The 16,789-nt window shown below is 38.3% G+C and overlaps 1 protein-coding gene across 1 annotated transcript; it reads left to right on the forward strand.

The window, feature by feature from the left end:
* The first annotated feature begins 1,669 nt into the window (after positions 1-1,669).
* Positions 1,670-16,148, forward strand: LOC145454657 (uncharacterized). The gene is made up of 12 exons (XM_080332646.1): positions 1,670-2,124; positions 2,579-2,723; positions 3,305-3,438; positions 3,525-3,576; positions 4,912-5,041; positions 5,099-5,214; positions 5,852-5,983; positions 8,846-9,048; positions 10,076-10,255; positions 12,014-12,173; positions 12,922-13,317; positions 14,359-16,148. The coding sequence occupies exons 1-12, from the start codon at positions 1,857-1,859 to the stop codon at positions 14,681-14,683; spliced, it is 2,241 nt and encodes a 746-aa protein (XP_080188772.1). The 5' UTR covers positions 1,670-1,856; the 3' UTR covers positions 14,684-16,148.
* Positions 16,149-16,789: the final 641 nt, after the last annotated feature.

A 16,789-nucleotide genomic window follows, 5' to 3' on the forward strand; every position in this document is an offset into this window, starting at 1 on the left:
CCATGCATAAGAAGCAAACAATTCAGATTTTCTGGCGCCGGCAGTAAAGACATGATGACCTGACGATATACATCCTGAATCCAGCATTTTTTTAGTAATGGCTGGAAGAGCTCACCGCTGTAACTTTGCTCCTGGTCTTCCCCTATATTTGGATATGAAATTTAAATCATAATGTAGGCATGCAATTTGCAGAGAAGCAAAATAGGATTTTGATTTTAAAATGACCAAAGGAAACAAATCGAACGTATCAATTTTCACGAGGACATATACCTGAATTTTCATTCGAATTTTGTAATTTCAATGTTGAAAGTATAGGGTAGGTAGCAAAATATATATTTTGATTTCAAGTAGAAAAAAGTTGGATTTGAAATTATGCTTTATGCGCGGACTGTATGCAGAATAAGGTCAGTCAAATGCAAAATAAGGTCCGTCCATGCAATATAAGGTCAGTGGCGACATGCAAAATAAGGTCAGTCACGTGCAAAATAAGGTCAGTCACATGCAAAATAAGGTCAGTCGCATGCAAAATAAGGTCAGTCGCGACATGCAAAATAAGGTCAGTCACATGCAAAATAAGGTCAGTCACATGCAAAATAAGGTCAGTCGCGACATGCAAAATAAGGTCAGTCACATGCAAAATAAGGTCAGTCACATGCAAAATAAGGTCAGTCACATGCAAAATAAGGTCAGTCGCGACATGCAAAATAAGGTCAGTCGCATGCAAAATAAGGTCAGTCGCATGCGAAATACGGTCAGTCGCCACATGCAGATTGCAGACTGTAAGGTCAGTGGCACAAGGAAAAAGTCGGATTTGAAGTAAGTATTTGGATTTATACACGGACTGTTAATATTCTAGATGCGACTAATCACCCCGTAATCGTAATAATCGTATGATCATGTTTTATTTAAACATCTTCGCCTTTAGGATATAGATGAGGAATCTCAATCATGAAATTACTATATAGGAAAGATATTTTAACTTTATTTTTCATAAGAGAAAGACTTGGACTTCAAATTGAAATATGAATTTGGATTTACGCGCCGACTGATAATAATATTTTACATGCGACTGACTTCGTAATCAAGATAATCATGGTTATCTTTTGATTGAAACATCCTAAGACTTAGGATATAGATAAGGAATTTCACTGTTGAACGTAGGCTACTATACAGGAAAGATATTTTGAATTTAGTTTTCATAAGAAAAAGAGTTGGATTTGGAATTGAAATATAGATTTGGATTTATGCGCGGACTGACCTTATTTTGCATGTCGCGACTGACCTTATTTTGCATGTGACTGACCTTATTTTGCATGTCGCGACTGACCTTATTTTGCATGTTTTTGACCTTATTTTGCATGTCATCGCACCAACCCTGTAGGTCTGATTTGAAAGACTACTCCTAGTCGTTACGATACCTTCCCATAATGTCATTCTATCGTAATCTTATAGTGTTTGAAATTTAAAATTTCTAAACAAACGAAGGAAACAGTCTAGTCACGCTAGTACAGCGTCAGTTCAGTACACCAGTACAGCGAGCCATGACGCCACAGCTGGTACATCTGCGCAGCAATCCGTGTCGACATAATCAAAAATTGGGAAAATCCCTGGTTGTCATGCGACAGGGTACGCTACCTTGCCGCATTGTATATATATATAGCCCTACCTCGCGTAACTCGCGTGTCAAGCAAGCGGAGGGCTCGCGCAGGTCGTATAATGGAGTGCCCGGAAGCCTTTAGCATAGGCACAAGTATCGAATTTGTCATAGAGAAATAAATACGAAAGAATGCTGTGTCAGACTCAAGAAACCAAATTATTATATCTTCTGTCTTCATAAACGCTGAACAGAAACTGCTATGGAAGATCCCAGATACTACGTTGCAGTGAGGCCAGTTCCCGCGTGGGATATGGCAAAAGACGCGAAGCTGAGAGCCAGAAGTCTGAATCAGTATAATCTCGGTTCCCCAACTCGTTACGAAATGTTCAAGTATAACTACACGAGAAGACTTCGTCAAATGTCCTCGCAAGGCTTCATGTCGTCTCCGAGTAAACCGTATCGACCCGTCGGGACTCTGGTTCTCAATCCTAAGGATCTAATTAGGAAGACTTTGGGCCAGCATAAAGGTGGGTGCTTCATTGAAAAACTATTCCAAGTAGCTTCAGCCAGGGTTGTAATGACTTGGACTGCGACTCGAGTCAAAACACTGTGACTCAGCCTCGGCCCTCTACTAGCTGACTTGGACTCGTACTTGACTCGGCAATGAATTGAAAATGACTCGACTTAACTTGAGTCAAAACTATAAAAGTGAGATTGACTTTTGACTCGGAACCTTGTGACTTGGTTACAACCCTGGTTGTACAATAGACTCGTGGGTTCTGCAGTGTGTCTACCGACTGTTGACTACCGACAACTACTTTGACCACATCTTCTTATAGCTACTGAGTGAACTTGTGTCTTTGGATATTATAGAACTTACTGAGTCTGAAAACGTGATCCCGATACATGCTGCCATTTAGTGGAGCTGAAAGTACGGTGATCTCCACTGAGGCACCTTGCTTATCTTTCATTTTCATTAAGATGAAACCATCTCCGAACAGACTCAACAGAAACCTGTTGAAAAGGACATTTCACCAAGTACCACAGCACCAAGGAAACCACGGAATTCTAAACGGCCCGCCACGGCTCCAGTAACAAGAGCAAGAGAACCTACTAGTAACCAGAGGTAATGACCAATTACATCACAGATAACCACAACTATATTATAGCTCATTAAGTCTTTTCACTGGCAGCAGCATCATTTCAAGAATCCACGTTTTTTATTTTATTTTTACAGATACATAAGTGCCAGGTCAGCTTGCAGGGTTGTAACCAAGTCACAAGGTTCTAAGTCACAAGTCAATCTCACTTTTATAGTTTTGACTCGAGTCATTTTCAATTCACCACCAAGTCAAGTCCGAGTCCAATTCAGCTAGTAGAGAGTCCAGTATGAGTCATAGTGTATTGACTCAAGTCTGGGAGCAATGGGTCGAGTCCGAGTCATAGTGTTCACTGTTCAAGTGTTCATTATTGAGTTCAAGTCAGGTTCAACTCAATTTTCTAAAACCCTTGTGTGGCTTGCATTCATAATATACTCATTTTCCTGAGAAGTCGAGTCAATTCACAAAATGACTCTAGTTGAGTCGAATCATAACTCAAGTCATTACAACCCTGCCACATTATTTACTATTATGATTCATAAAATTCCAAATTATATGCCCAAGTATCGTTGCTTTTACGCTAAATCTATGTTACTATCAATTTCAGAGCTTGTAGTCAACTTCAAAATATCCCAGCCAGCTTAACCGCCGTCGAAAGCACTAAACACTCAGTGAAGATGGGACATTCTTTGTTTGAAGTCCTTGTGGCAAAGCCGACACCTGTTGCAATACAGTCTACAGGTATTCCACGAGTTGTATTGTCTCTAATCTAATCAATGTAATCTTCTTTGATCAAATCATTAATCATCCATCTGTTCTGCGGACAGGTACAACGGACAGCCCGGTGATGAGGAAACAAAGCATAGAGGAAGAGCATTTGTAAGCTTTTGACTTGATCTCATGGCTGCGAAGCGAAATTATGTTGAAATTTTAGACATCATGATGGAAATGGTTGTGCATTCATTATATAATAAACTTAACCATTGTGTGTCTTGTAACATCAAAAATATACATTTCTCATATTTTACTGCTATAAAAAGTCAATCTGTAAATATAAGTCCTTAAATGAGTCCGGTCAGTAAAGAAATACTTCTACCTCAAGTAAATTTTTTCCTGCTTGCACTACTTTCTCAATTGGTTATGTTCTAGACTTCTTCTCCTTTCTAGTTTTTGGTTTTCCATACAAAACTAGGCCGAAAATACTTACTTTTTCATTTACTAGTAGAAGTTAGCAGATTTACTTCTACCACTTATGTTTCACTTCTTTTGTTTGATAATATCATAGTGTCCTATATGGTGTCGACACAGGCAAATCTCACGCCTCAGTGAAATTGTATCACGTCACAATTTCCATTTGGCTACAGGCAATTTGACGGTCATTTTTGACCGGCTTGCCGAGCATTAAATTTGGTAAAAAGGGTATCAATCGAAAGTTGACTCTGCAGTCTGCACTGATTACGAAAATATAAATTTTATTCCGCTCGTGGCCCTGGAACTCCCACAATCATCCTCGAATTTTTCATTGTTATGGAGATTGGCATTGGGACGCAACAATGCTGTCTGTCTCTTTTTCTCTTGAGCTACTCTCTCGTTTCGCCAGACAGCATTGTTGCGTCCCAATGCCAATCTCCATAACGATGAAAAATTCGAGGATGCTTGTGGGAGTTCCAGGGCCACGAGCGGAATAAAATTTATATTTTCGTAATCAGTGCAGAGTCAGCTTTCGATTGATACCCGTTTTACCAAATTTAATGGTCGGCAAGCCGGTCAAAAATGACCGTCAAATTGCCTGTAGCCAAATGGAAATTGTGACGTGATACAATTTCACTGGGGTGTGAGATTTGCCTGTGTCGACACCATATAGGACACTATGATAATATAGTACCAATGACAAACAGTTCAATTTTTAGTGCGACTTGGAGGTATGTTTGTCAACTATGGTATGGGGATAATTGTTCCATTTAGTAAACTTATCCTGTAAAGCATTTACATTGGAATCTTAATTTTGAATGTAGGCTACATGGCATGTAGTTCTATCTGTACTTTTACTGGAGATTCTGGGCGTTTCTATCAGGAGTAATCTTTTGATGAGAATTTCAGACATACCGTACAGAACATCAATATACAATTCAGTAGTATATTCATATTGAAATCAACTAGTAGAGAATTGGAAAGGACATTGTACATTATTAACCGTTTGTATTATTTTCACAGACAACCAGGTCCCAAGTCATTACCGGTGCCAAAATGGCTTGTAAATTTTGAAACAAGACCGGTGGTTGCAGTGGCAGAGAAGACTCAACTTCATTCCGACAGCTACAGCACCATCGACTCCATATCGCAGGTTTTCCAAGTAACGTAATTAACATGATGCCATCGGCTGACATTAAACCTTGTCTAGAAATCTGAAATATCCAAAGAAGGGAAAACCTATTTCTTATGGAGACAGATGTGTGCGTTACATTGGCTGATTGAAGCTTGCAGAATACGACAAGGCCTGAGAGACGTATCTCCGAGGTATGATCTAACATACACTTATCTGTGAAATTATTTCATAAAATGTGAATAGATATGATGAGAAAATGATGATTAAAATACGACTCAAATTATAACGATACTAGAAGTGAATTGTTGCATTTTATTGCTCTCAAAAAATGCTACTGCTGTGGACATCATTCAGAAATAACTTTTCTCTTAAAATTTTACTGGCTATTAAATGTCATTGTTGTCGAAAAAAACGATACACAGCAAATTTGGCTCGATTCCAACCAGTAAAAGCAAAGATATTGGCATTCAAAATTTTGGATTGGAAATAATACTATTTACGATGGGTAGTTCTATAATAATTAATAACTAAAGAACTTCCCACCGTAAATACTATTTTTTGTTTTCCAAAATTTGAAAAAAAATTTTTTGATAAATTAAAAATTTTCCAGCCATAATAGCTTTGTTTCTGCACATTGGAATTGAGCCAAATTTGCTGTGTATCATTTGCTGCATACACAAATAATGTTTGATTTGATTTCATCCATAAAAATGCAGTATTTACAACCAATGCTCAAGCTATGACGTTTTTTGGACACTTGTAATTCTTTGCATCTCTAGTTCTGTAACAATTACTTTTTCTCGTTCTCAATTTCTGCCCACGTTTCAGTGAAGTGCTCGTTCCGTTAGCAAAGTGTTGGGATGAAGTGAATCCTGGCGGAAAAACGATGCCAAGAGTATTGCTAAGTCACTTGAGCCTGGAGCGATATGCATCCACCTCTTCACTCCAAGTACCATCCAGGTAGAGTCTCATCGTTTATATATATCAAGTCGCTAAATCTTGAAAAACTCATCTTTTATTCCATTCAACCAACCTTGATGTATTGGTAGGTATATACATCAAAATGACTTTCAGAGTAACTAAGTGCAATTTTGTATTTTTTTATTTCAATATTAATATACTATTCAATTGTCTATTGAAGTTTTGTGCCTCCAAGAAGCTCGTCAATGATAATTTCATTTCAACAATTAAACTCACAAAACCTTCCAATATCGTATTAATAATATCTATCGTATATCCGTTATCGGTATATTATAACATGAGACGCCATACAATGTTACTCGAGCTAGAATAATTTATCATGGATGTAGCTAAGATCAAACAAAATATTACATTAAATCTAAATATCGCAGAATATGAGGAGCAAGGAATTGATTGCTGAGAAGCTTTAATTGGCAAAATAAATCCGTCTTACAAAGTTATGTACACATTTACGCATCTATCAGTCTAAGTTATGTGAGTCGCTATGGTAATCTCCACCCTTATTAGGGTTTAATACTGGCAATATTTACTTAATCTGATATGTGGTAATGAAAATATGACGGCTTTATTGTTGAAGCAGAAGTCTGCATATTTAAACAAAGCCACTCGATCATGTCTGCTTTAGACAAGTATCCTTAATGCCAAAGATAACAGAATGATACTTTATGCTGTGGTATTACACAGACGTATCATTTTGAAAGTTATCTATTTGATTACTGTCAGAATTCCATCTTTCTGTTTACCTAATACAAATGTGAGTGGTATTTGTGTCCAACGGATGTAATAGTTACAGATTACCGACGATATTAATTTTCATCTCTTCCCTGACATGTTTTAAATGTGAATGCAAGTGTTGCACTTGTAAGAACATGGCGTGCGTTTAAAATGATTTTCCTACAATCATTACCAACTTGAGGGGTGTTATTTTCAAACTCGCACTTTGATATCAAGGGTTTCTGAAGACAAATTACTACATTACAATAGTGGCAGAGTGTAGTTTTTAAATAGATTTTCATTATTATTTCAGTGAAATTATGCCAATCTCAAGATATCAGTTTGTGCTTCTCACATTTCACATACCCGAGAAATATCACCAATACCATCTTGAAGCTTTATTTAGGTTGTTAATAATTTCATCCTTTCAAAAGCACTACCAGATTACGATACAATGATAAGATAAGAAGATGCAGGGTTGTAAATATTCGAGTTGCAATTTTTCGTTGACTCGATTTGACTTACGTCATTTTATTAAAAATGGAATATGACTCGACTTGAGTTGCTTTGTGTATTGACTCCACTTGCACTCGAGTCATTGTACATGACTCGATCAAATTTTATGACTCGAGAGATTCTATGTGACTCGATTGAAGTCTCGTGGACCGATACGTGAAAAATATGCCCAAATATCATACCATCGACCGAAAAGATCATCGCTCTCTCAAATAGGCCGGACCTGATGTGTGGAACAGTATCCCGCCGGCCATCCGACAGTCGACGAGCATGTCCAGTGTCCACCTTCAAGTCGAAATACAAGCAATTTCTGCTAAATAAATACTAGTCCGTCCTCAAGATTACCAGACTACGACCTGACCTATCGATCTCGCTTCCCATGACATGCCGCCCTATTTCTTGTCGCTTCCTTTTTCTATAGTATCTTCTTTACTTTCATTCAGTGTGCATGCCCCCTCTTTACATCGCCTAGGCCAAGGTGGGTGTCTGATTCCATCATCATCACCATCATTGGTTTATTAGCAATTTTATCAGTTCAATACACCACAAAAAATGCGATACAATGAAAAGAAAGGAAGATGTCGAAGCGACTAGGAGTTGTCTATATGGAATCGGACACCCACCTTGGCCTAGGCGATGTAAAGAGGAGGCATGCACACTGAATGAAAGTAAAGAAGATACTATAGAAAAAGGAAGCGACAAGAAATAGGGCGGCATGTCATGGGAAGCGAGATCGATAGGTCAGTCGTGGTCCGGTAATCTTGAGGATGGACTAGTATTTATTTAGTAGTAATTGCTTGTATTTCGACTTGAATGTGGACATGCTCGTCGACTGCCGGATGGCCGGCGGGATGCTGTTCCACACATCAGGTCCGGCATATTTGATAGAGCGATGATCTTTTCGGTCGATCATATGATATTTGGACGACGTGGACGCGCGTGTGTTGTACTTGTGCGCTTTTGATTCAGAGGTAAAGAAGTCATTGAAATATTCGGGGCAACGACCGCAGTGAAACTGATACATAAACTTGGCGATTTCTAGTTTCCGCATATCTTCTATGCAGGGATATATAGATATATATCCCTGCTTCTATGTTTAGGACGCCGAGACTACCTGAAGTCGTTTCGACACCTTCATATCTTTTCGTTGTATCACAAGTTTGCGGTGTATTGAACTGATAAAAATTGCTAATAAACCAAACCAAACAGTGTTTTATCTGTTTGAATAAACATGTTGAGAGTAAGAAAATTGAGTATATCACCCAAGAGTATGAAAAAGTCAATTGAACTCGATAATGAGCAATGAACGCTATGACTTGGACTCGACCCTATGCTCACTGACTTGGCCTCTGACTTCACTCGGCAGTGGATTGAAAATGACTTGACTAACTTGAATCAAAACTATAAAAGTACGATGGACTTGTGACCTGGTTACAACCCTGGGAAGGCATCGAAATGATTCAGAGTAGTCTTTGAAGATAACATAGAATTGTTTTGATCTGCCTTAAGAAATTCTATCCCTACCTACACCAACCATCTCTGGCAATTTAGTACATTTGTGTTGGATTTGAAAAATCTTAACGCTACTGACAATGTCTGCGATCTGACTAGGTCTCTGTCGAGATCAACATCTGCATCGAGCGTCCACGCGGCCTCGAATTCGGCGAAAGGATCTTACTATGCAACCAATAAGATCCGCGAAAGGTTTGGCTCGAAGGAGGCCCAGCAATATCGGGAGATGCCGAGCATTCATGAGACTTCAAGGAGCGCGACGCCCACTCCTACGATTATTTTACCGGATCGAGACACTATCGGTACTAACGAGCTTTTGATGTATTTGCTTTGTTTCCATAATGCTTCTTCCAGATTTTATCAGATTGTATGGCTCGCTAGATGTTTTCAAGAGTGAAATGAAAACTGTTTTATTTTGATGTGCATTCCAACTGCAGTAGTGTTCATTAGTTACAGGGCTGTAACCAAGCCACTAGGCTCCGAGTCACAAGTCAATCTCACTTGTATAGTTTTGACTCGAGTCAAGTCGAGTCATTTTCAATTCACCACCGATTCAAGTCCGAGTCCAAGTCTTCGAGCAGAGGGTCGAGTCCGAGCCATGGTACTATGACTCGAGTCTGAGTCCAAGTCTTTGAGCAGAGGGTCGAGTCCGAGCCATGGTACTATGACTCGAGTCCGAGTCCAAGTCATTGTGTTGACTGCTCAGTTTCCAGTTAAAATGTTGTTTAACCCTCTTTTTATAACTTTGTTTGGTGATATCCAATGGTTCGCATTTATAATATACTAATTTTACTCACTTTTAGCAGTTTCTGGTCTCATTTTCAAGTGCCAGTACCAATACGCGAAATGCCAATAGGGTGGTTGTTTTACTGTTCTTCGAAATTACAATGAAATGTCGGCCTTGGCCGTCAGAGTCGCGCGTCATATGACTTGGTTCGAGATACACAGATTGACTCGAGTCGAGTCATTGCCATATTTTGAGAAAATGACTCGAGTCAAGTCGAGAATATCATGACTCGAATCATTACAACCCTGATTTATTCCATATGACTATTACTTCTCTTACATATCTTCATACATTTATATTCTATTATCTTTCTGTAGGGATGATATGTTGCGCTCTATAAATCATTATATTATTATAACTTCACAAACTTATGATGTCATGATATTATAGCATGACTTGACTTGAATTATTTTTAAATTACATGACTTGAGTCAAAATTTCCAGTGACTCAAAGGTAGTGATGACTTGATCCCAACACTGGTCTGTATTACGCCTGTCTGGTGAATGCATTGTCACATTTCTTTGGTCATTTCGTGTCACAGACGACCGAACAATTGACGATGATCCAATCGAAGACAACGAGACTTCCAACTATCATAACAATTTGGTCAAGCTCTTGGATACCGTCAAGGAAAGCGTAGACAAAGAAATGCAATTCAGAAAACAGGTAGCCGATGATAAAGCGGAAAAGAAACGTCGGCTGCGATCTCCTGTATACAAATGTGAGTCTTTACAGCAGAAATATTATGTTACTATGAATTTAGACATAGAAGGTACGGCTATGACGATTACCGCAGACGAGTGCCTATCCGAAAATATTTTTGTTTATATCAATATCAATTGTATCGATATTTACGATCTGTACCTCCAAGTCTCTTTGAAAGATTAGTCCTTATTAGTAGAAATGCCCAGTAGGGGTGTTCAGAAATGACTTTTTTTCTCAAATCGTACTGGCTACTTGATAAAATTGTTAGGTTACCTAATTTAAGCCTACACACCAAATTTGGTTCAATTCCAACCAGTAGCCGAATTGCTACAGGGGAAGAAAGTTTCTATTTATTATCTAAAAATGAATAAAAAAAATATTGAAGATTTTCTGTTCACCCCCTGAAGGTGTTAAGTTGTCTATAGAAACGATGTTCACCAAATTTGGTTCAATTTCAACCAGTGGAACCAGTGATTGCCGACGAAAAATTGGGATTATCAATAAAATTTATGGTGGCCAATTCTTCAATTATTTATTATAGGTGTGCCCACCGTAAATACTATTTTATTCTAATCTAAATTTCTCGACAGCAATAACTCCATTTCCACTGGTTGGGATTGAGCCAAATTTGGTGGACGTCGTTTCTATAGACAACCGAACAATTTTATGGGGTGATTAGAAAATTTGGAAAATTTTGGTAATTTATTTTTATATAATAAATAGAAACTGTCTTCTGGTGTAGCAATGTGGCTACTGGCTGGAATTGAACCAAATTTGGTGTGTAGGCTTAAATTACGTAACCTAACAAGATTATCAAGTAGCCAGTACAATTTGAGAAAATAAGTCATTTTTGAACACCCCTAATGCCCAGTTTTTCCAGTGAAAGTATCGATGGAATTCCATACCATGTAGCTACATTCAAAATAAAGATTCCAATTTAACAACAGTACAGGCTCCGTTAACTAAATGAATCAATTATCACCAATACCACCGTTAACAACATATGATATATCATATCACACAGATTGAGACTGTTAGGTAACAATACCCTTACTACTCCAAAACAAACATGGAACTAGAATTTTTTGAAATTCTATACCTGTTTACTTGACAGACTCTTCTGCATTGTGCGTTTATGGCTGTGTGACAATAAAGAACTAATATCTTTTGTGGTCGTTGTTGATTCAACAGATTGGAAACATCGCATTTGTAGGAATATCAATTGTATCAATGGGCGGATTGAGGATAACTTGCTAACTCGTTTCTGATTCTAAAGGATCTCGTATTACCAATTTGCTTGTGGATACATTAACCTGAGGACAGTTTTGGAATGGCACAATAGGTTGAATTGAGACATTCATTCATACACATTAGTTGGGTTGATGAAATCATTTAGTACTGATCGTAAGTGCTATATGATGAGTAAATGGTCATGCACAATCTGCGTGGACTTATAGTCATGGAGTGGTTATGGAATTGATATTTATCATCATCATCATTGGTTTATTAACAATTTTATCAGTTCCATACACCACAAAAATGCGATACAATGAAGAATTTCCAAGTTTTTACGAATATTATAATTCTTATCCCATTCGGAAGAGATGAAAACATTCTAGTTATTCCAGATATTCCAATGACTTAATAATTAATGGTTAGAAACCCCAGCTATGTCTGCACGGGGGCCGCAGACTGACATTGGTCAGAAACCACTGACTCATGAATACTCCCCTTTTAAAGGACTGCAAGAATTGAATAACATTTTTTATTTCAGGGGCACTGTCGCCTTATCCAAAGACACCAAAAGGCGTGCTGACTGTAACGATACCCGCGATGGACACTAAACCACCAGACTTGCCTCGCCAACCCAGCCCGGTGGCTAGAAAGACTGTCATCAGACCGCACACCGCTGGACCGAGAATGAAGAACGCTGGGTAAGTACCAGACACGAGTATGTAAAGGTGGTGGGGGGTTTGTAACCAAATCACAAGGTTCCGAGTCACAAGTCAATCTCACTTTTATAGTTTTGACTCGAGTCAAGTCGAGTCATTTTCAATTCACCACCGATTCAAGTCCGAGTCCAAGTCAGTGAGTAGAGTGCCAAGTCCGAGTTCAAGTCATTGCGTTGACTGTTGAGTCACAAGTTAAAGTCTTGTTAAACCCACGTATTACAACCCTGCTTGGTGATATCGAATGCTTCACATTCATAATATACTAATTTTCTTCACTTGTAACAGTTTCGACAATGAAATGTTGGTCTTGGCCATCCGAGTCTCGAGTCATATGACTTGATCCGAGTCATGCGCAATGACTCGAGTCAATACATTAATTGTGTCGAGTCGATTCATTTTCTGTGTTTTGAGAAAATGACTCGAGTCAAGTCGAGTCACCAAATAATCGCAACTCGAGTCATTACAACCCTGAAAAGTCGAGTCAATACAGAAATTAACTCGAGTTGAGTTATTTTCTATTTTTGATAAAATGACTCGAGTCAAGTCGAGTCCACGAAAAATTGCGACTCGAGTCATTAGAACCTTGATTCTAGGCCTAGTTTTCCCTAAAAAAGTGAAAACTGCAGTTGAAGTGAGAGTGGTTTAAAATCATAACTACCGGAGTTGTTGTTACTCCAAAAATTTAGTACTTCGATTATAGTACTTTCCAACAAAACTTCCTTCTTCACAGGAGAAGAGATTCCTTCCGATCAGCCAGTCCAGTTCCGCCCAACAACGCAACAAAACCTGAAAGAAACGTCCAGAAACGTCCAAAGAGCTCCCCTCCTAAACTGCGACTGAACGAAGCCACGTTCAGCAGCGACCAACGAGAGAAAACCATGACCAAGCTAAGAGAACAATTTCAAGAAGTGGCAGACATGAAAGCTTTACGTTTGCATCAGAGTCTTTCTGAACTTCATCGGAGTAGGACGGATAGAATAGAGAAAAAGTTTGAAGCGTTCGACGTGTGTCAGTTAAGCATCGACAGAGATTTGAGAACGATGAGGTCGGCGATACAAAACGAAGGGGCGCTGCCTAGAGCTGATGGGAGGTATTCCGTCGCGTCCGCAGCCGCGGAATCAGAATGGTAAGTAATTTAAAACGCCATACTAGTTGCTCACGATGACCCCTGGCGAGTGTCAGCCGAAAATATCCGGGTTCATTTCAATATGAATATAATATTCAATTGTATATTGAAGTTATGTACCTCCAAGGTCTTATCTCATTCGGTACTGAAATTATACGCTCCTTGCTAACAACGGTTAATTTATCAACAAAAATTATAGTTTCAATGGTATTTTCCACTATGGAAGCCTTGAAATCTCAAAAGTCACCATATTCTAATGACTTGACTTGGCTCGAGTCAATCTGTGTATTGACTCGACTTGGACGCGATCTATTGCGCATGACTCGAACCAAGTCATGAGACTCGAGACTCAGACGGGAAAGACCGACATTTCATTGTAGTTTCGAAAAATAGTAAAGAAACCACTTTATAGGACTGGTACTTTAAAATGCGACCAGAACTTGCTAAATATGCGAAAATTAGTATACTATAAACGCGAACCATTCGATATCACCAAACAGAGTTATAAAATTGGGTTTAACAAGACCTTAACTGGAAACTGAGCAGTAAACACAATGACTTGGACTCGGACTTGAGTCATAACACCGTGACTCGGACTCGAACCTCTGCTCGATGACTTGGACTCGGACTTGACTCGATAGTGAATTGAAAATGACTCGACTTGACTCGAGTCAAAACTATAAAATTGAGATTGACTTGTGACTTGGTTACAGTCCTGCGAAGCACGTAATACAAGGCTACGCACGTTAGTTGAAATTACATATCCGTGAAGTCATGAAAACCTATAGCATTGTCACAGAGTGCATTGATATAGGCGTGATCAAAAAATACTGAATTATACCAAATAGATACCAAAAAATACCAAATTATGTTCAATATGATGTTAAACTGACGTTATGTTCTTTGTAGTCGCGTAAAAGATACGTCTTGTAGCAGAATCGTCTGAAAAAATCGAATTTTGTGATATAAACCGCTGACAAAAAATTTGAATCCCACCAGTGCTTGCAACTGTTCCGTAAATATCCGTTTTTTCATGTGCAGGTTTACAAAGATACTGAAAATGACATCCCTCCAAGAAGCTACAGATAAGCCTTGCAAAACAGTGTTCGAACATCTTGAAAAATCAGCCGCCAAATTCATGGGCTGGCAAGAAGACTGCAAAGGATGCAAGAGAAGAAAGCCCGTCAACATCATGGACCATCAGATAACGCTGGAATCGTTTGCGGCGGTGCTGCGGCAGCTGCGTAATTTTGAAATGTTCGCGCCCGACGTGAGCGCGGCCATCGAATTCATGAAAAACGAAATCGTAAAAGTACCGAATGAGCAATTTGAAGATATTGTGAAAAAGATTACGAGCCAGTCGTGATGATATGCAAACGTTAAACTACTGTACAACTACTGGATTTTCAAAATCTACAAGTATAACTAGAACTTCTCACTACTGCTAGAACTGGAACTACTCAAAAAAGCAGTTTTTATTTGACCGTCAACCAGCAAGATTGGTAGTTCGTACAAGTCTGGTTATACCTTATAAACAGTATATCAACAGATACACTCCATCCATAACATTCCGTCCACGCTTTTCTGACGGTACAGATCATCGACCCTTTTTAGTTTAGTGAACCCTTGAAGTTGCTGACTATCATCGGTGACAAGTGTCAGCCGAAAATATTCCGGTTTATTTCAATATGAATATATTATTCAACCGTATATCGAAGTTCTGTACCTCCGAGAAGCTCTTTGAACCCTCAAAGTTCAATTCAAAAGTGTTGCTGACCTTGAGTGGCTTTAATTTTCAATATATCATAATATGAATATCCACAGTTCCACACAGCAAAATAATATTTAGGATAGGGACTAAATCTGGCAGAATTGTGCAAAATCCAGAGATTAGGGATTCATGGAAATCTTCTGATCAATAGAATTGGCCATAAATATTGGGTACTTGGCTTATTGGCCTCGAAACTTAAATACTATTCCGCGGACCCCCATTTAAGAACCAGTTTAGTAAAAAACAAGTTTATGATGCCCTTTCGTACTCATGTACCCCATGCACATTTTGTGCACACAGGTTCAAAAGCACTGTTGTAGATAATAAAGCCAGATTCCATATTGTAACCCTGTCCCTTAAACCTGATCACGCAGTTGAAATTGGATAACTTCCGGCTATCGCTTTCTATTCAGCAGGTTACATTAGAAGCATTTTGCAAAATATCTATCATTCAGTTGTGGCCAAACATTGTGTATATGATCGTAACAACTATTGTTTCAACTTTGAAATATTTTGTAAATAAACCAAGTATTTTTGTACCCAACTATACAAAGAAACCTTCTCTATTAATTCATATTATTTTTTATGAAATGTGTATTTTTGTAGCTCAACTTATTTACCTTCAAGCTGGATTTTACCTAAATCATGTATATGAATTAGCATGTTTCAATAGTACCATGCAACAGCTACTTTCTCTCCTTAGAACTTGCATTACGTACATTAGTACCTAGTATTGATTGATGCTTTTTGTTTTACCAATACCCATAAATTATAGTTTTGTATAATGATTTTTATTAGAATAGATTCGTTAATTTGTTACAATGAGATGTGATATTCACTAGCTTATTGCATTATTGATTTGTGGTTCGTTTGCCTACTATGCTTTTATTTTAGTTCTATCAATGATAGTTTCAATTTTGAAGCTGAAAATGAATTACCTGAACTGCGTCGAAAAGACTTGATGCAATTGTTTCATATTTTGCCAAAATCTCAATTTCCTGATTGCTCGTCGATTCAATATATGGATATAGAGAACCGAATTCAATGTATCTTGACCGAATACAGATATTGAAATATAAAAATGCGAGTTTACACTATATTCCTACAGAGACATATTCTTTTAGATGGAAATTAACTTCTGGTGCTATATCCAGGGTTGTAACCAAGTCACAAGTCCATCTAACAATCATAGTTTTGACTAGAGTCAAGTTGAGTCATTTTCAAGTCACAACCGAGTCGAGTCCAAGTCAGGGTCAAGCTTGAGTCATAGTGTTGAGACTCGAATCCAAATCATCGAGTCCAGGTCAAGTTCAACCGACTTTTTTAAAAGTGCCTGGCTGGTATCGAATGCCTCACACCCATCATAGTAATTTTCCTCATTCGTAAAGAGTTTCTAGCCATATTTTTCAAGTTCCAGTACTGGCAAATGTAATACCAATTAGGTGATAACTAGGGCAAGTTTTTGCAACTTTTTTTACAGCTTCCGACAGCTTCCTAAATACTCGTAAGATATGTAGAAAGATGTTTCAAGCTGTTTGAAGAAATCTTATAGTGCAACTTTTTGCAACTTTTGTCCATTTTTTTCATGCAACTTTTTGCAAAATTTTGCAACTTTCTCGATTTTTCATGAAAGTATTTTCGATTTTGGTGAAATACACGGCCAAATTCGACTGAAACACCGTAAATCAGCACCGAAGTAAC

The sequence above is a fragment of the Botryllus schlosseri genome, chromosome 13 (genome assembly GCF_051294905.1).
Source record: "Botryllus schlosseri isolate E-star chromosome 13, Bs_hap1, whole genome shotgun sequence".
NCBI lineage: Eukaryota > Metazoa > Chordata > Ascidiacea > Stolidobranchia > Styelidae > Botryllus > Botryllus schlosseri.